Source organism: Rana temporaria, chromosome 1 (genome assembly GCF_905171775.1).
Source record: "Rana temporaria chromosome 1, aRanTem1.1, whole genome shotgun sequence".
NCBI classification, from domain to species: domain Eukaryota; kingdom Metazoa; phylum Chordata; class Amphibia; order Anura; family Ranidae; genus Rana; species Rana temporaria.
In genome coordinates, this window is record NC_053489.1 from 42,861,614 (window position 1) to 42,881,519 (window position 19,906).

The 19,906-nt window shown below is 43.8% G+C and overlaps 1 protein-coding gene across 1 annotated transcript in view; it reads left to right on the plus strand.

Annotated features, from left to right (window-relative positions):
* The window catches only part of DCC (DCC netrin 1 receptor), an 833,538-nt gene that overhangs the window by 521,797 nt on the left and 291,835 nt on the right, over positions 1-19,906 (plus strand). The window contains exons 6-7 of the mRNA XM_040337108.1: positions 5,931-6,085; positions 13,429-13,549. Of these exons, the coding sequence (XP_040193042.1) occupies positions 5,931-6,085; positions 13,429-13,549 (276 nt within the window). The remainder of the gene's footprint in view (positions 1-5,930; positions 6,086-13,428; positions 13,550-19,906) is intronic.

Sequence of the window (19,906 nt, forward strand, 5' to 3'; positions counted from 1 at the left end):
GTACGGGCCTATTGATTTCGACGCGGACGTAAATGACGTAACTCCCGATTCGCAGACGACTTACGCAAACAGCGTAAAAAATTCGAACCTCGCGGTGGGAGCGGCGGCCATACTTTAACATTGTTATTCCACCTCATAGGTGGAATAACTTTAGGCCTGCTAAGGCCTTACGGAAACGGCATAAATCGACTGCGGCGGCCGGGCGTACGTTCGTGAATCGGCGTATCAACTCATTTACATAATATACGCCGACCGCAATGGAAGCGCCACCTAGCGGCCATCCGAAAAATTGCAATCTAAGATAGGACGGTGCAAGCCGTCGTATCTTAGATATGTTTAAGCGTATCTCTGTTTGAGCATACGCTTAAACATACGTCGGCGTAGATTCTGAGTTAGGCCGGCTTATCTACTGATACGTCGGGCTAACTCTTACTGAATCTACCTAAAAGACATAAAAAAACAACCATACAGCTATGTATATAAAAAATGCAAATGTTCTGCTATCATGTTATTCATCAGTTACCTACGCATTTCTTATACCCTTGCGTCATGTTCATGTTTAAGTGTCTAGAGGATTACATTTGTATTTGATACTTTGGTGAGGGAAGAAGTTGAGTGAATGAAAATGCATTGGTAGAGAGTTGTAATTCTTAAAGTGGTTGAAAACCTCAGATATGAACTATGAATGAAGCATATCCCTCTATATTGTGTACTTGTCTCAAATAAGAGCACTAAGTGTCATTTCTGTCTGCTGCTGCATTCCTCTTCTATCTGCATGAATCTCTTTTGACGAGTTTTCCTGGCACAAAGAGAAAAAAAAGTGATAGGGAAGGGAGCTCCAATATACAGCCTGTGATTGACAGCCTCAACTCTGTCCCTGTGTGTTGTGTGAAGGGGGTGTGTCCCTTCCCTCCAATCAGCTCTCAGAGCTCTCTTAACTGAACTCTGCAGTGTGTAATTTCAGCTTTCCTCCCCCTGTTTTCTGAAAGCTCAGACAAGCTTTATAAATTACGGCCTTTGAACAAGTAGCATGTAGGAGTACTTGTTTCATCTCTGTGTATCACCTGAGGTCAGTCTCTTCACAGAGTATATGTGTGGGTTTACAACCACTGTAAGCTTAAAGGGTTGTAAACTCTCAAGGTTTTTCACCCTAATGCATTCTGTGCATTAAAGTGGAGGTTCACCCAAAATTTTTAACATTAGATTGGGCCTAATTACGAGAAGCAGAATCGGGTGTTTTGATTAAAATCAATGCAGTACTTACCTTTTTTGAGATAGATGTTCTCCCGCCACTTCCGGGTATGGGCTGCGGGACTGGGTGTTCCTATTTGATTGACAGCTTTCCGACCGTCGCATACAGCGCGTCACCAGTTTCCGTCACCAGTGCGCTTGTGCCCGCCGCATCACTGAGATGCCGATGTCCGCCAGGCACCCGCGATCGGCAGTTACACAGACAAGGACGTGGATCTGTGTGTGTAGTGACATCATCGCGGCCTGCTCAGCCAAGGGGCTGAGAAGTCAGAAGCCAAAAGAAAATCTGGTTGAAAATGTCAGCACCCATGTCCCCTTCGTTCCTTTACCCTCCACTCCAAGAAAGTTCAGAATTTCGTACGTCCCGAGCAAATTCTTCTAAACTTCTTTGCCTTTTTTAATCTTACCCCTTAAATGTTTACAATCAACAAACAGGTGGCCTGCTTTAATATGCCGAGCCACTCTTCTACTTGTAAAAATTGTAATTATTCGGCAACTTCAATCAGTAACATTATTAAAAGTATTTAAGTAATCAGCGCAATCTACTAATAAATAACCAAGTTGGTCCATAAAGCCGGCACCAGGAAAAAAGACTGATGTCTGCAGACTCATCAGAAACCCGGCAGCAGTAAAAGAAACTCACTTCCACAAGGGTTTTATAGAGCATGTGATAATTCTCAGCTCTCATTTTAACTGGAATCAAGATTTTTTTTTTCTTTGCTGTGCATAATTAAAAAGAATTAATGTGTGAACGGAGACCTCGTGCCATTAGATGCTTCAGACATTTTATGATTAAAAATCTAAAATGTGTGGATGGAAATGGAAGGGAAAGACGAGGAAGTGGAGTAAGCGGTATCTTATATACAATGTATGCATTTTCTTTTTTTTCTTAAGCATTTTCTTAAATCTTTTTTTTTTTTATTATTATTTAATTTTTATTTCTATTAACCACTTCCTGCCGGCCGTACGACTATATACGGGCGCAGTGTGGATGCCAATTGCTGGGAGGGCGTCTATATACGGCCTCCAGCCACTGGGGGGCGTGCGCGTGCCTGCCGCATCACTGAGATGGCGATGCGCGTGCCTGGCGGCCGCGATGTCCGCCAGGCACCCGCGATCGGCGGTTACACAGACAAGGACGTGGATCTGTGTGTGTAAACACACAGATCCATGTCCTGTCAGGGAGAGAGGAGACCGATCTGTGTCCCTTGTACATAGGGACACAGATCGGTCACCTCCCCCAGTCAGTCCCCTTCCCCCACAGTTAGAAACACTATGCAGGGTACACATTTAACCCCTTCCTCACCCCCTAGTGTTAACCCCTTCCCTGCCAGTCACATTCATACATAATAGTGCATATTTATAGCACTGGTCGCTGTATAAATGTGAATTTGTGCCAAAAATGTGTCAAAAGTGTCCGATGTGTCCGCCATAATGTCGCAGTCCCAATAAAAATCGCAGATCGCTGCTATTACTAGTAAAAAAAAAATAATAAAAAATAATAAAAATTCTGTCCCCTATTTTGTAGGCGCAATAACTTTTGCACAAACCAGACGCTTATTGCGTTTTTTTGTTTTTTTTTACCAAAAATATGTAGAAGAATACGTATCGGCCTAGACTGAGAAATTTTTTTTTTTTTTTTTTAAATTGGGCTATTTATTATAGCAACAAGTAAAAAATATTGATTTGTTTTTCAAAATTGTCGCTCTTTTTTTGTTTATAGTGCAAAAAATAAAAATTGCAGAGGTGATCAAATACCACCAAAAGAAAGCTCTACTTATGGGAAAAAAAGGACGTCAATTTTGTTTGGGAGCCACGTCGCACGACCGCGCAATTGTCAGTTAAAGCGACGCAGTGCCGTATGCTGAAATTTCACCTGGGCAGGAGAGGGGGTATATGTGTCCAGTAAGCAAGTGGTTAAAAGGCTGAACTCCAGGAAACCAGCTAAATAAAAATACAAGAGACTTGTTTTATCTGCCAAAGGGTTTTGTATTCTTGGCCATCCAGTTCTAAGATTTATAGAACCCTGCCATCAGTCCTGAACCCTGCACTCTGTATGTAGCACACTCCTAAACGATGCACTCTATATGTGAAACACTCCTAAACCCTGCACTCTGTATGTAAATCACTCCTGAACCCTGCACTCAGTACGTAGAGCACCCCTAAATGAAAATAATGCACCCCTAAACTCTGCACTCTGTACTTAGTGCACACCTAAACCCTGCACTCTGTATGTAAATCATTCCTGAACCCTGCACTCTATATGTGAAACACTCCTAAACCCTGCACTCTGTATGTAAATCATTCCGGAACCCTGACCCCAGTACGTAGAGCACCCCTATACCCTGCACTCTGTAGATAATACACCCCTGAACTCTGCACTCTGTACTTAGTGCACACCTAAATCCTGCACTATGTATGTAAATCACTCCTGAACCCTGCACTCTGTACGTAGCGCACCCCTAAACCCTGCACTCTGTAGATAGAGCACACCTAAACCCTGCAGTCTGTAGATAGTGCACCCCTAAATCTTGCGCTCTGTATGTAAAGCACTCCTGAACCCTGCACTCTGTACGTAGCGCACCCCAGCCCTTTGAGGGCAACCAAACTGCTAAAGTGGCCCACGATTAAATTGAATTTGACACCCCTGTGTCATCAATGTGCATTTGTGTGTATCTTATTTTATTTTTTATTTGTTATAATACATTTTTGTAGCTGGAGGTGCTCTATATGAAAATTTTGCGCACAACCCCATATATCCTTGGAGGATTACCTGTTCGCTAGTCCTATGCTAACAGGGCCAATAGATGTATATAATGGCATGGCGCATCTATATTTATAGATTCATTTTATTTATTTATTATAGGTATTTATATAGTAATCATTTCTAATTTAGGAAGCGTTTACATGTCTGCTTTACATAACTGTTCCCCATTGGCCAGTCCACTAATTCTCCTCAACTGTCCCACATTTCATTTCTTATTCAGAGCAATTCCAAGAGATATACAAAAAAAAATAAAAAATGAATGCGCAATGACATATTTGCATAGTTGCATTCCTTTCAAAATTTTTCATTTATTTGTATTTAAATGATATGCAAATATATGGATGTCAGCTCAGTGCGCATCACCGGTGAATTAGTTCAGTGGGCAGATGTCATAGAAATATAAATATTCTGAAATGTTAATTTTTTCCGACAAGAGGAACAAGCCAGCGAAATACGATGATGTTTATATCATTATTCAGATATTCGGCCTTGCTTGGAATCATTGACAGAAGTGATGGATCCAGAACAGAGAGTGGGGCCGCATTAAACTGGAACGTGGGCCGCAAATGGCCCATGGGCCGGACTTTGGACATGCCTGATCTAGAAGATTTGCCTATTCATTTAAAGTGGAACTAAAATCCACTATACTTAGCTCTGTTCCAACGGTCTGTCATCTGCAAGGTCACTCGCCAACTCTCTCCTGCTTTTTCCTAGTGCAGCTCTCTTGCGGGGGGCAGCATTGAAGATATCATAGCTGCTATTTTAGTCTTGTGTGCACTGGACTTGGGTTGGGCTTTAAAGTGGAGTTCCACCCATAAATATAACATTACATCAGTAGTTTTAAGAAAATGTCATTAGTCCTTTAAGAATTTTTTTTTTTTTTTAGATGCCTTCAAAGTGTTGTTGCTAGGCAGAATAGTTCATCTTCAATCTTCCTGCACCTAGGTGCTTAAAGCGGAGGTTCACCCATAGAGAACACATTTTCCCCTTAGATGGATGCTCGTTTTCTCTAGGGGAATCGGCTAGTTGTTTTAAAATATGATCCGTACTTACCGTTTACGAGATGCATCTTCTCCGTCGCTTTCGGGTATGGGCTGCGGGACTGGGCGTTCCTTCTTGATTCACAGTCTTCCGAGAGGCTTCCGACGGTCGCATCCATCGCGTCACGATTTTCCGAAAGAAGCCGAACGTCGGTGCGCAGGCGCAGTATAGAGCCGCACCGACGTTCGGCTTCTTTCGGCTACGAGTGACGCGATGGATGCGACCGTCGGAAGCCTCTCGGAAGACTGTCAATCAAGAAGGAACGTCCGCTCCCGAAGACCCATACCCGGAAGCGACGGAGAAGATGCATCTCGAAAACGGGTAAGTACGGATCATATTTTAAAACAAATAGCCGATTCCCCTAGACAAAACGAGCATGAAGCTAAGGGGAAAAGAGAAAAAAAAAACGAATTGGGTGAACTCCCACTTTAAGCTTCCTAACCTACGCCGCACAGACTCCTTGGAATGTAGTGGGTGTAACTTTCCAGGAGTCTGTGCACTCCCCAGTCTCGAAGAATCATGTGACTTGGACAGTACAGGTGCTAAAAACCTGATCTGAAACCTATTACACTGCTTGTGCAGCACTGAGCATGTGCGAGATCTGCAAGGCTGAAATCCAGGAAGTCATACAGTCTGGCTTCATGATGCCCACACTTAAGATGGCCCCAGTCAATTTCTATTTTATAAAGTGTCTAAATGCTGTAACAACCTAACAAAACGGACCTTAGTTTACAGACTAACTTTACTAGAATACATTAAGCTTGTGTATTACAGGGGTATTTATATTTAAAAAAGTGAAATTGTGGCCGGAACTCCGCTTTAAGTTGATGAAGGCTTCCCTTTAGTAACGTATTCTTCTGTTTCCTTACAGTGCCTCCACGGTTTCTAAACCACCCAGCCAACCTGTTCGCCTACGAAAGCATGGACATTGAGTTTGAATGCGCTGTCACTGGAAAGCCAGCTCCGACCATCAAGTGGATCAAGAATGGAGAAGTAGTTATTCCCAGCGACTACTTCCAGATAGTGGTAAATAGATTGTTTATATTTCTGGTTTCCAGCAAAGTTTAAAGTAATGTATATCTAACTTGTGTCGTTTTGGATAGAGCGGAAAGTGTTGGAACCTTTGTCGGGTTTGATTGCTGCTTGTTTCCCAGTTGGAGAGATTTCTCTTCATTTCCTGTCTAATGCCGCGTACACATGACCGTTATTCATGCTTTTTTCTTGACGTGATTCCTCTCAAGCCTGCCTTGCATACACACGATCGTGATAAAAAATGCTCGAGCAAAGCGCGGTGACGTACAACACGTACGACGGCTCTAAAAAGGGGAAGTTCCGTTCGAATGGCGCCAACCTTTGGGCCGATTATGCAAATTTCCCTTCTCATTACTTGCTTCTGAGCATGCGTGTTTTTCCCCCCGTCGTTAAAGCCTACATACGACCGTTTTTTACGACGACAAAAACGACGACGTGAAAAACGACGAGAAAAAATAGAGCATGTTCTAAATTTTTAATGGCCATTTTTCTCGTCCTGAAAAATGCTCTGGAGCCCACACACAACCGTTTTTCACATCCAATTTAAAAAATGTTTTTTCTCGTCATGAAAAACGGTCGTGTGTACGCGGCATTAGACACACAGAAGGAAATGAGAAGAAGCCTGCTCCTTCACCTTCCAATCATAGGCAAGTGACCAAGTTATCTAGCTTAACTGCAGCAGAGAAAAGTTGGGTCACCGACCTGTCTGTATAAGGCCCCGTTCACACCTGCGGACTGTTTGCCCGTTTTTCATCCATCTGCTGACAGATGAAAAACGGATATCAATGCATCTCCCTTGAAAAACGAATGTAAACGGATCTTCATCCGTTTACATCCACTTCTGCCAACATCCGTTTTTAAAAAATGGATCAAAGCCCCATATTTCTTCCGTTAAATAAAACAGATCGGATAAAAAAAAAACGGATGTAAACGGTCAATGGTTCAGTTTTTACATTAAAAAAATGGCTCCAGGACTCAATTGGTTAAGGACCACAGATGAAAAACAATGGAAACTTCATCCATTTTTTTTATTTTAAACAACGTGATTGAACTGATAAAACGAACGATCCGCATGTCTGAAAGGGACCTTAAAGTGTTACTAAACCCACAGTAAATATCAGTGTAGGTGTATATGCAGTAAAGCATACTTGTTATACTCACTGTGGAACCTAAGGGGTTAATCCTCTGCAGTGTGTAAAAAGGCTGTTTGATCCTGTCTTCTCTGATCCTCCCCTTCTTCCACAATCCTCAATCCATCTGCTGATAGTACAGAGCCTTGGGGGCACTCTGCACATGCTCAGTTTGGTGCGTATTGCTAGAGATTTTTTTTGGTATTGGAAGGAGGGTGCATTTGATTAGCATGGGGCCAATCAGCACTATCCAGACAGGGGGTCAGGGGTCATGCAGCCCTATAAGACAGTCAGAGAAGAGTGAAAACTCCTCCTACAAGCTTTAACCAGTGCTTGGTTGGACACTGATAGAAGTCACAGCTATATACAGTACTGCTGATTAGAAAAATGTATTTAGCAGTTTATAGTTACTAAAATAATTGCATTTCCATGTTCTGTGCATATGTGTGGTTGTGTCTCCACTGGGGAAATGTGATTTTCTTATTGGGACAGAGAGAGATCACAAGTCTCTCCAGTGGCGACACAGACCTTTTATTTAGCTTTACAGTGGAACCTTGGATTATGATCATAATCCGTTCCAGGAGAATGCTCGTAATCCAAAGCACTCGCATATCAAAGCGAGTTTACCCATAGAAGTCCATGGAAACTAAAATAATTTGTTCCACATTGACTTCTATCACATGCAATACCGCAGGCGACCAGAGGTAGGAGGGGGCGTCGGAAAGCCTTGGAAATACTTGGAAAAGCTCGGGGACAGCTTGGCTGTACTTGGAAAACCTCGGAGAGGCTCCAGAACGGAGTATTTCCATGTTTTTTCAAGGTTTAGCCAAGCTGTTCCAAAAGCCTTTTTGAGTATTTCCAAGGCTCTCTGAGTATTTCAGAGTATTTTGGCTCTGGTGCCCCCACACCTCAGGCCAAATGTGGTACTGCACATTGCTGCGGCTTGAATCCTGCTCCTTTTGCGAGAAAACACTCCGAGACAGGATTTTAAAAAAAATGCTCGTATTGCGAAACGCTCGTTAACTGCGTTACTCGCAATCCAAGGTTTGACTGGGAAGGGTTAGAGTCTCTGTCAGGTTCTTATTACTGTATGTGTCTCCCCGTCCCAGTGATAAAAGCTCCCCTCATTTCTCACTCCGGTGTCACTGATAAAGGAAGTGAGGTGGGATCTCCTTATTGGGGGTCACAGATTGCAATAAAAACTTGGCAGCAGTTTGGCGCTGGACTTTATCAGTTGAATTGTAGTATGGAGTCATTCTATTCCAAGGGCAATCTAATATAAGCCTTTATACCCTGTCTAAATAAATCAGATTCTTCCCTGTGCGGGGGAACTTATTAAAGTTTAAGTGACTCTTTTGATATGTGTGAGCCCTGTCTGTGCTGTGAGATGACGCCGGCTTTTACCAAAAGAGGTCTTGCGTAGAATCGTCCTCTGCTTCTTAGACAGCTCCTGCTGTGACCTGAAGGACGATATAATTACTGGAAGTCTTTCATTATATATTAATAGAAGAGTGTCAAACCGCCACAAGGAAATGTATATAATTGAAGATCTCCGCTAAGCACTGAACATGAAGTGGCCACACACCATATCTTCGTGACTCTATAGGTTAACACTTCCAGACTAGTGACTCCAGCAGGACTTACTTTTTCTGATAATAATTTGATTAATGTGGTTATAAACAGGGCTTTTTTTTCAGGGGGAACTTGGGGGAACTCAGTTTCACCGCATACTAGCTCATTATGAAATACTTACCTTGGAACGAGGTGTCATCTTGCCTCGGCGTGTCTTCCGGGTATCGCCGCTCCAGCGCTGTGATTGGCTGGAGCGGCGATGGCGTCGCTCCCGAGCATGCGCACGGGAGACTTCATTCCGGGCAAGGTCCGGCGGCAGCCGGGCCTTTAGCCGAGTATCCCCGCTGTGCATGTGCCTCTGCAATCAGCGGCGCATTGCGAGGGGAATATCTCCTAAACCGTACAGGTTTAGGAGATATTCTTTATACCTACAGGTAAGCCTTATTATAGGCTTACCTGTAGGTAAAAGTGGTAGTAAAGAGTTTACTACCACTTTAATGCATCCTATGCATTAAGGTGAAAAAACATCTGATAGTTACAGGCCCCCCCGAGCCCCCGTTTACTAACCTGAGGCCCGAATCTCCGTGGGCGCGATCCAGTGTTGGTTTCCCCCAGCTCTTGTGGCCTCGTCTTTGGATGATTGATAGCAGCACAGCCATTGGCTCCCGCTGCTGTCAATCAAATCAATGACGCGGCGTGCCTGGGGGGGGGGGCGAGTGATACACTTGGCGGCTATCAGGGATGGACTGTCCATTGGGACTACAGGGAGTTTCCCGGTGGGCCGATGGCTCAGTGGGCCGGCTTCAGTGACAGCGGACCGCCGCCCCCCCCCCGCTCCACTATCTCTCCCTTCCCACAGCGCTCACCTCCTCTCCCTCCCCACATCGCTCACCTGGGGGAACAGAGAAGCAAAGGGAGGACCAGAGGATAAGGGGGGACGACAGAGGAGCATGGGGGAGGGGACAGACAACTGACTCAACAGCTATGGCCCGGGAGTTTCTCACTTCTGTCTAATCTTGTCTCATAAGGGGGGGCACCAAACTGATTCTTTCCCCCGGGTGAAATTATGTCTAGCTTCCCCACTGGTACTGCCTATAAGAGTACCAGTACCAGCCATTCTACTCTAATAAAGTAGAACGGCTAATGGCTGGTGAAGGGGGAGAGGGGGCTTGGGTGGCGGGGGGGGAGGGTGCAGGAGTTGTCTGGCCGCCATGGGAGAAACCTGTCAAAGTGGGCCAGTCTGGATGAAGTCCAGGGCCAAATTTTTGTCCTGGCGGCTATGGCCACCTCTGAATCACACTGGAGCGCGCCTGCAAGCTAACCCCTTTGGGAGAGCACTTCCCAGAAGGGGGTTAGCTCTTGCGGGGAGGAGCCGAAACAGCCGCAGAGGGACCCCAGAAGACGAGGATCGGGGCCACTCTGTGCAAAATGAACTGCACAGTGGAGGTAAGTACGGTATGTTTGTTATTTTAAATTTTTTTTTAACCTTTACAACCCCTTTAAAGTGTCTCAGAACTGAATATCCAGATTCTTGAATAAGCTGATAACTGGTTCCTTTATATGTATGTTTAGGCCAAGAGTACATTTTTAGGAAGTGACACACTGATAATATTTGCTGCCTTTGGCCACCGTCACGGTGACATCTCAGCAGACTTGAGCCTTAAAATGCCACCTGTATTCTCTAAGCCATCATCTCGCTGCTAAGCACAGCTGACAGCGCATTCACAGCACAGGAGGTAAAGCTAATGTTTGCGTTTTTGGATGGCCTCAAGTTTTTTTTCAGGGCGACGACTGAATTTGATTTGCTGGTCTCGTTCCCCAGAGCGAAACAACACGCTGCTCTTCTCGTCTGCAAATATGCTCTCTACTTATTTCAACCACAGCCGGGCTTCTTGGAAAGGGTTCAGATGTGACGGGATGCCACGCATTTGTCTTATCCTTGAAAGCAGCGCCCGCCAGCAAAACATTTTCGATTAAACTTTTGCTCCGATGATAATTCCCACAGGTGCCCTAACATAAAGAGGCCTTAAACTGCGGCAACGAGCGGCTGACAGGTTCACACTTTACATCGCTCCCAGACACGTCTTCTCATCCCGAAACACAACGAGGACCCGAGACAAGCCGGTTATTAAAATTGTCATTCCCTGTCTGCAGCTCGGGATCATCATCGCGCTTTATAATATCGCCAGACGTGGAACACTATGGGATTTATTAAGTAATGTTGTGCAAAGAGCAGCAAAGGGCATTCGTTTGCCTTCATCAAAGACCTCAATCAAAAGTCGTTACCACCTGCGTGGCATTTTTATGTTGCATTTCTGTAATTAGGTTTAAGATACAGCAGTCATTTACACTGCCAAGGGAAAGTTAAAGATGAAGTTTAGTGATCTTTTTTTTTTAAAACCAGTGCAAGGAACAGTACTTGTGGGGATGCACAGCATGGTGCCACGGCAGTGAGCTCACAGAGTCCATATGCAGAGAACAGAACTTGTATTAATGCAGAATCCAATAATTCACAACAAACCTGGCGGGAATGCACCCAACCAGGAACATTTATGGCATGTAACAGCAACATGTAGCATAGCAGGTCTTAGATGTGCCAACAGCATCTGTCTTGAGGGGTGGAATGCGGCCTGGCCGGATTGAACCAAGATGAAGAGATCTCCAGAAGGATGGTGCGTCACCAGCTTCCATCTGGAAACCCTCCCTGATACTAATTATTGCCCCTGTCAGATGGGTGACCTGTTCCTAAACTACCCACACGTGAAATGCACACCAAGGACCTTAAATGGATCTGCCTGACCCAAGATGGCTGCTACAGTCACATGGGCGGCAGCATCCAATCGCATAGCTTCCCTAGTGACCCTGGCAACCATAGAGGAACCGTGTTCAAAATTCTTTTGATCGATCAAAATTATTGACGTCACCGGACAGCCTGGACAGTGAGACTTACCCTGCTGGATGCGAGCAAACTGTACCCATTGGATATAGGTACCTTTGCATCTGTGGAGCAGGAGGATGCATCAGGCTCCATCAGGGGAAGGGGCAAAAATAACCATCGTTTTCCTGTCCTAAGCAGTTTTGTGCAGACAATTCTTTGTGTATCGGCAACATCTGTTCCGTGCGAAAGACTGTTCAGTTCTTCAGGGTATATTGTCAATAAAATGCGATCATGTCTGCTTCCAGAAAATGTAAACACTCTGGTATGTCTGTGTGACTGGCTAAAGTGATGCCTACTTGCCTACTATAAAGTGACTGACAGTGAATATACTAGATACGTTTTATAATTAAAGTTAAACTAACTTTCTACATTTTTCTTAAAGTTTAATAAGAAAAAATTACTTACCTGTTCGTCAGTGCTACAATTTGAATTTAAAACGTTTTTGTGTGAACTGTGAAGTTAAGTCATGGATTGTGGAAACTAACTAGTGTCGGGTGATTGTATATAGTGGGGTAGATTTAGAGAGAATTTACACCGGCGTATCTATAGATACGCCGCGTAAATTCAAATCTGCGCCGGCGTATCTTCTTTCTGTATTCAGAAAGCAAGATACGCCGACATTAGCCTAAGATACGACTGGCATAAGTCTCTTACGCCGTCGTATCTTAGGGTGCATTCTCACGCTGGCCGCTAGGTGGCGCTCCCGTAGTTTTCAGCGTAGATTATGCAAATTACCTAGTTACGTCGATTCACAAACGTACGTGCGCCCGACGGTATTTTTTTACGTCGTTTGCGTAAGTCGTTTTCGGCGTAACGTTGCTCCTGCTATTAGGTGGCACAGCCAATGTTAAGTATGGACGTCGTTCCCGCTTCGAAATTTGAATTGTTTGCGTTGTTTGCGTAAGTCGTTCGCGAATAGGGCTGGACGTAATTTACGTTCACGTCGAAACCAATGACGTCCTTGCGACGTCATTTGAACCAATGCACACTGGGATATGTACACGGACGGCGCATGCGCCGTTCGCCAATCACGTGAGGTCATCACATATTAGCATAAAACATGCCCCTCCTTCCACACGGGCTTACGCCAGCCCCATTTACGCTACGCCGCCGCAACTTACGGAGCAAGTGCTTTGTGAATACTGCACTTGCTCCTGTAACTTGCGTCGGCGTATCGTAAATACAATACGCTGCGCCACCGTAACTAGGCGCGCAGGTAAATGAATCTGCCCCAGTGTATACCACATTTACCACTGATTAATGCAGAGTTGCAATGCAAGGAGATCAGCTAAAAGTAGTTGGATCTGTATGTGCGTTATAATTAATCGAAATTAGTCGATTAATCGATTAAAAAAAAACAATTAATCGAACACGAAAATTTTAATCAGTAACAGCCCTACTTTTTTGTCTTTTGTGCGGTTGCCTTGTTATATTATATGTTAGACCCTAATGTATTTTACAATATATGTATGTAGCCACACTTTCTCCTGAGCAGGACTTATGGTAGTTAAATTCTAATCCCATGATGGAATGTGAGTGTTCCCCTTATCTGCGTGATTTAATGGAAGATATTTTATATTAAAAGGAAATATGCTGTTACAGTTAGCTGCCCAGGTGTAGCTCTGATTATCTGCAGGACATGCCGTTTTCCTTTCATCTGCCAGAATCTTCATAATGATGTATTTTGCTCATTGCAGAGTGGCAGCAATCTCAGGATATTAGGTCTTGTGAAGTCGGATGAAGGTTATTATCAGTGTATCGCTGAGAATGAGGCTGGGACTGCTGAGACATACGCTCAGCTCATCATCCCTGAACCCGGTAAGTAATACATTTTATCTGTAGTGTATGCTTGCCGGTGATTTGTGATATGCAATGTCTGAAAATTGGATCAAATGACATTTTATTAGTCTGTTAAAGGGTCTGTACATTTAAAATTGATATTTTAGTTCTGCTGGGTCCCAGATAGTTCAATCATTGCAATTTTTTTAGATGAAAAAGCAAAAATTATGTATTCATTCTTTGCCACACCCCTAGTTATGGAGACCACCAAAAAGTGGTTGTAAAAGTTCATGTTTATTAAAAAACAAAAACAAACGTGTCATACTTACCTCCACTGTGTAGTTCGATTTGCACAGAGTGGCCCTGATCCTCCTCTTCTGGGGTCCCACGGTGGCTCCTCCCCACAGTAGATAACCCCCTCTGGGAAGCTCTCTCCTGAGGGGGTTACCTTGCGCTACCGTGTCATACACTCAGCGTCCATAGCCGCTGAGTGTATGGCCACGTACACACGATCAGTCCATCCGATGAGAACGGTCTGAATCGTGTCAGAACGCGGTGACGTAAAACACAGCGACGTGCTGAAAAAAACGAAGTTCAATGCTTCCAAACATGCGTCGACTTGATTCACAGCAGCGGGAGCCAATGGCTGTGCTGCTATCAATCTATCCAATGAACAGCCGAGAAGCCGCGCAGAGAGCGATGCAGGATCGCGCCTACGGAAATTCGGGGCTCAGGTAAGTAAAACGGGGGGGGGGGGGGGGCTGAGGGGCCCGGATGGATGCATAGGATGCATTAAGGTGAAAAAACACAAAAGTTTACAGCCCTTTTAATATGCAAAAAAAATTGGTTAAACTAAAGCTGGCATTAGAATCTTGGCTGGTTCAGCAGGGACTCACCGAGATTAGATCCATGTATGGGCAGGCTAATTTTACCCAAGTTGGTTGATCGATCAACTTTTGTACAACCAGTTTGTCAGATTATTCATGCGGATATTGAAATTCACCAGAAGAACACAATAGTTCCATTGAGGGGATTCTTCCATCAACACTCAGGCCTCGTACACACGACAGAGTTTCTCGGCAAAAACCAGCAAGAAACTTGCTGGGATTTTTTTTTTGCCGAGGAAACCGGTCGTGTGTACATTTTTCGACGAGGAAACTGTCGAGGATCCCGTGGAGCCCAAAAGGAGAGCATGTCTTCCTTTTCCTCGACGGGAATGGAGAAACTTGCCTTGTCGAGTTCCTCGACAGCCTAACAAGGAACTCGACGAGGAAAACGATGTGTTTCGCCCGGCGAGTTCCTCGGTCGTGTGTACGAGGCTTCACAGTATGGATGGGGGAATCAAGCGCTTTCCTTTCCTGCGACCATGGCTCCATCTATAGCCGGTTTTCATTTTTTCATCACTTTTTATCTTTAAAAAAATTGCAATAATTTAAAGGATGATTACATAGTTTAATGTAGAGAAAATGTCTGGTTAAATAACACATTTTTTAGAAAGGCCATCAGACCAAAAATGGGGACAACCTAGGAGGAAAGAGGGGCAGAGAGATTTGGTACTAAAAAAAAAGTCAGTCTTTCTAAACGAAGGGCAAAGTTTTGGCAATGAGATATTTGGATCTAAATTTCGAACCCCACCCATACTACAACCATAATAGAGAAGTGAAGAATGTAGCAGTGCAAGTGAGATTCATGAAGCTCTGGTGTGAACACCTTATATGGCGTACACACGACCGTTTTTCGGGTTATAAAAAATTACGTTTTTAAGGGTCTAGAAAAACCTGACCATTAAAACGGCCTTGCCAACACACGATCGTGAAAAAAAAAAAATGCTCTAGCAAAGCGCTGTGACGTACAACGGCACTATAAAGATGAAGTTCTATTCGGATGACGCCACCCTTTGGGCTGCTTTAGCTTATTCCGTGTTAGTAAAAGATGATTCACGATTTTCTGTCTGTTACAGCGTGATGAATGTGCTTTCTCCATTACGAACGCTAGTTTTACCAGAACGAGCGCTCCCGTCTCATAACTTGCTTCTGAGCATGCGCACATTTTTCACGTCATTAAGGCCCACACACGACCATTTTTTACAAACGACAACATTAAAAATATCGTGAAAAAATAGAGCATGTTCGGAAAAAAAAAAAATTTAGAACCCGAAAAATGCTCTGAAGCCCACACTCGGTCGTTTTTTAGAACCCGAAAAACGGTTGTGTGTACGCGGCATTACTGCTTGGGTTTTTGAAACCCAATTATTCCACTTAGCAGTATCACCCAAATTTGAAAACTTGGATGTGGGTGATCTTGGCATTTAAATTATGCCATGTTGAAGTGTGAAATGTCTTTTCAGTCAGCACAATACAATCAACCCCTTCCTGTAGATTATATGAGTCTGTAATGTAACTTATAAGTCTGGATGGCCAATTGTTTACTGAAACACATCTCAAACTAATGCTTTGATGGATAATGGATGGATAATGTAAAATATGGCACCCAGTTCTTCAACACAACACAGCCATCCAATCTCCTTTCTACTCATAATTACTCTATCCACTTCCTGTGAGCCCAGGTTGTCCTCTACACACCTCTGGGGGGTGTAACATCACACAGCCTGAAAACACAGTATAGGACAGTGATGGCGAACCTTGGCACCCCAGATGTTTTAAAACAATGTTTTCCATGATGCTCACCTACACCGCAGGGTGCATGAGCATCATGGGAAAAATAGTTCCAAAACATCTGGGGTGCCAAGGTTCGCCATCACTGATATAGGACATCATTCACATGTCACAACATAAGTGCTGATCAATGCAGCATTGATAATTGCCCATCAATATTGATAAAAAATGTAAAAAGATGCACCCCGGCTCACCATGTGGAAATAAGGGGTGTAATAGAGACATGAAGGACTGGAGTGGGGGTAACCATTAAACAATCTAATTCATGCTTTGTTCTAGCTTCAGTGGCTCCACTCCTATCTGAACAGAGACCTACTTTATCCTGGTGTTGAGTCTATGGAGCCTGATCCAAGCTTTAGAGTTGGGGCCTTGCCAACCATATTGCTGAGTTCAGGTAGACTTAGGGTCAGAAGGGTGCTAACTGCCTTGCTCAAAGGTGCTAAACGTATCTAAATCTGCCACTGTGGACTGTAAAATGCATTTTGTGTGGCTTAACATGAATTAACGTAATGCCACTCAAATTAGTTTACAGGGCAAGTTTGGCAAAAGACATCTTGATGATTGTGGTCATGATGTCCCCTCAGATTCTTGGAAACATCCTTTTTACAGATTAATTTTGTCTGAAAACAATATTACTTTTTGACCTTGTGTTTTCTTCATTGCAGAATGTTTTTTATAATGATATATTTTTAGAAATGTCGTTTTTTTTCCTGTAAATTAAATCTGAACATCAAACAGATACAATATAAAGAACAGTCTTGTTATATAGGCTTTAAAAAAAAGTGTTCCTAGATCCAACTGCTATTATTATCAGAATATGCCTTTGTATTGGAACTCTTTTATTCTTTGCATCGTAACACTTAGACCAGCCTTTCTCATCCAGGGTTCCATGGATCCCTGGGGTTCCTCCAGAGGTTGATAGGGGTTCTTTGGGAAGAGGTTCCTTGGCAGACTGAGCTCCTGCCTACACTAACGACCACCAATATAAAGGTTCACTTCTACAGTGACCACCAATGTAAAGGGTCACTACAATTTTTACCATCTGTATTTATTTTGTGGCCATCATTATTTATTTCTTGGTTATTAAGTAACCCCTATTCTTTATTATTTTATTCAAAACTCTCCTTCTGAAGGTCTAATCATTTTAGTAAGGTTCCGCAAGACCTAAAAACTATTCCAGGGGTTTCTCTGTTGTAAAAGAGAATTGAAAAAGGCTGACTTTGACTAAGAGAGGGAGACAGTCAGAGCTACATTGATTAGCAGAGTGCTGTCAGTCTGACACTGTGAACATGCTTACAAGAGGTGAAGGCACATGGGAAACTTCATCTGTAGGATTCCGCTCCTTTGTTGTCCAATTAGAATGATAGGTAGGTTGTGTATTCAGCTTGTGGGTGGGTACAGCATGGTGCTGTGGCAATAGCACGCGCTCGTCCAGATGTAGATGAAAACTTGTATTGACGTCAAGGTATAACAGTTCACAAACAAGCCTGGTGGAAGGAGGCCCAACTGGGAAACACTCATGTATGACAACAACGTATAATGGAGCAGGTCACTGCCGAGCTGGCAGCATCTGTCTTGATGGGCGGAATGTGGCCTGGCCGGTTTGAGCCCAAGTGGGATGGTCTCTAGGAGAATTGAAAATCCCTCCACGTCTGGAACTTTTCCCTACTGCTAATACTGTCCCTGACAGACAGGTGACCTGTCCCTACATTACCCACATGCTAAACCCAGAATCCAGGGTGTTAAATCGACTCACATGGGCAGCCAGCACTGCCCCAATGACCCAGGAAACCATAGAGGAACCATGTTCCTCTTGACTTTCTCTCCCTCTGCAATTCTGCTGCGGTTGAGAAAGTGGACTTCACCTGCCTACAAGCTGTAAAAATTAGCTATAGCTTTCTCATATCTCTGGATCTAATGGTGCTTTTGACAAGATAACCTCTACTAAAGCTGGTCATACACTATGCAAAATTTGGCTAATCCTGATGAAATTTGCTCTATGGGTGGCCCTGTCTCCACCCTCCCTCCCGAAATCCTCCTATAAGAAAAAAAAATCAAAGGAGCCAGATGGAAAATTTTTGGCTGAAAAGTGACTGCATCCAATCAGATGCAGGGTATGGTGTTTGGGATGCTGTTTGGGTATTTTGACAGCCAGTGCTGGGAGACTTGTCCATATGCGCTGTATAGTGTGGATGGAGGAATCTGTACAATTGTTTTCATTCAGCTCACAGGCTGAAGGAAAATAAATCTAAGGCTGGCCTTAGATGAATCTTTTGTTTTTTCCATTCAACCAGAGGTTTCAAGTGGCAAAAATGGTAGAACAACTGTAAAACCACCCTGCCCCAGCATGTATCGAAATTCGTCAGTTCGCTGCTGAATTGGCCACATTTCAATTCATGTACGGCCAGCTTTAAGGGTCTATGCCCAATTTTGACCTCTACTTTTAGGTCGCCTGTACAAAGAATTTGGAGGCATCCATTGCTGTCCTCTTCTCTTTGTTTCTTGAAAGTCATTGGTTTTAGTATTTCCTGGGTCACGGACCTGGAACAAGTATGCAGATCAGAAAGTCTGACTTAAATTTGACTTCCCTAAACTGTATGCATGGTGTGGGTCGGTGACCTACAAAGTACTGCAGCCAGGAAATGCGTAATGCAATGGTCAGCAATGGTGGTGTACATATTCCCCTCAGTACAGCTTTCAGTTTTGCATATTTCTTGATGTGCTAAGGTTGTATTGTTCAGGTTTGTGACAGGTTGGCTTTACGTGATAGAGAAAATGATGAAAGTTGAATTTCAAAATGTGTTGTTTCTGCAAAAGTTCCCGAGCCAGCCTGATGTGATATATCCTTTGTTATCACTGGATTTAGGGGGAATTACACACCAGGGGCCTGTCTGTTTTTATCTGTAGCTTTGGGTACCTGAGCTTCTCACACTGCCCCACCTGACCTCCCTCATCTCAGCTCAATGAAAAGTACCAAAGCCATAAAAGTTGCTCCCGGTGATGAATTACTGGCCTGGGAGATTCCACAGACCTGTAACTTGCAGAGACAGTAAAAGCTGTGCTTGGATTTTTCTTTCCACTTTCTGGGGATATAAGGGCAAGCGAGTTTCTATATAAGTCTAATTTATGAGATTCTATGTCCACTACTATTCTATTTATAATAAAACATAATACAATGGTAGTCTTTTCCATGGTTGGGAACTTTATGAAATACAAAACCCTACAAGATTTGATTGAAATAAAGGTAGAAATAAAAAATAAAAAAACAAGCCCTTAAAAGTAAAAAAAAAAAAAAATATATATATATATATATATATATATATATATATATATATATATATATATATATATATATATACAGAGCTTTTTTTCTCAGAGAATAGATGCAGGAAGTCCCACTTTCCAATCCTTTTTCTCCACCCCTACCCACCTCCGAGTACGCTTCGTTGGTTTCACCCCCCTACCCTCCTCCGAGCACTGTTCCTTGGTTTCACCCCCCTACCCTCCTCCGAGCACTGTTCCTTGGTTTCACCCCTCTACCCTCCTCCGAGCACTGTTCCTTGGTTTCACCCCCCTACCCTCCTCCGAGCACTGTTCCTTGGTTTCACCCCTCTACCCTCCTCCGAGCACTGTTCCTTGGTTTCACCCCCTGCCCACCTCCGAGCACTGTTCCTTGGTTTCACCCCCTACCCACCTCCGAGCACTGTTCCTTGGTTTCACC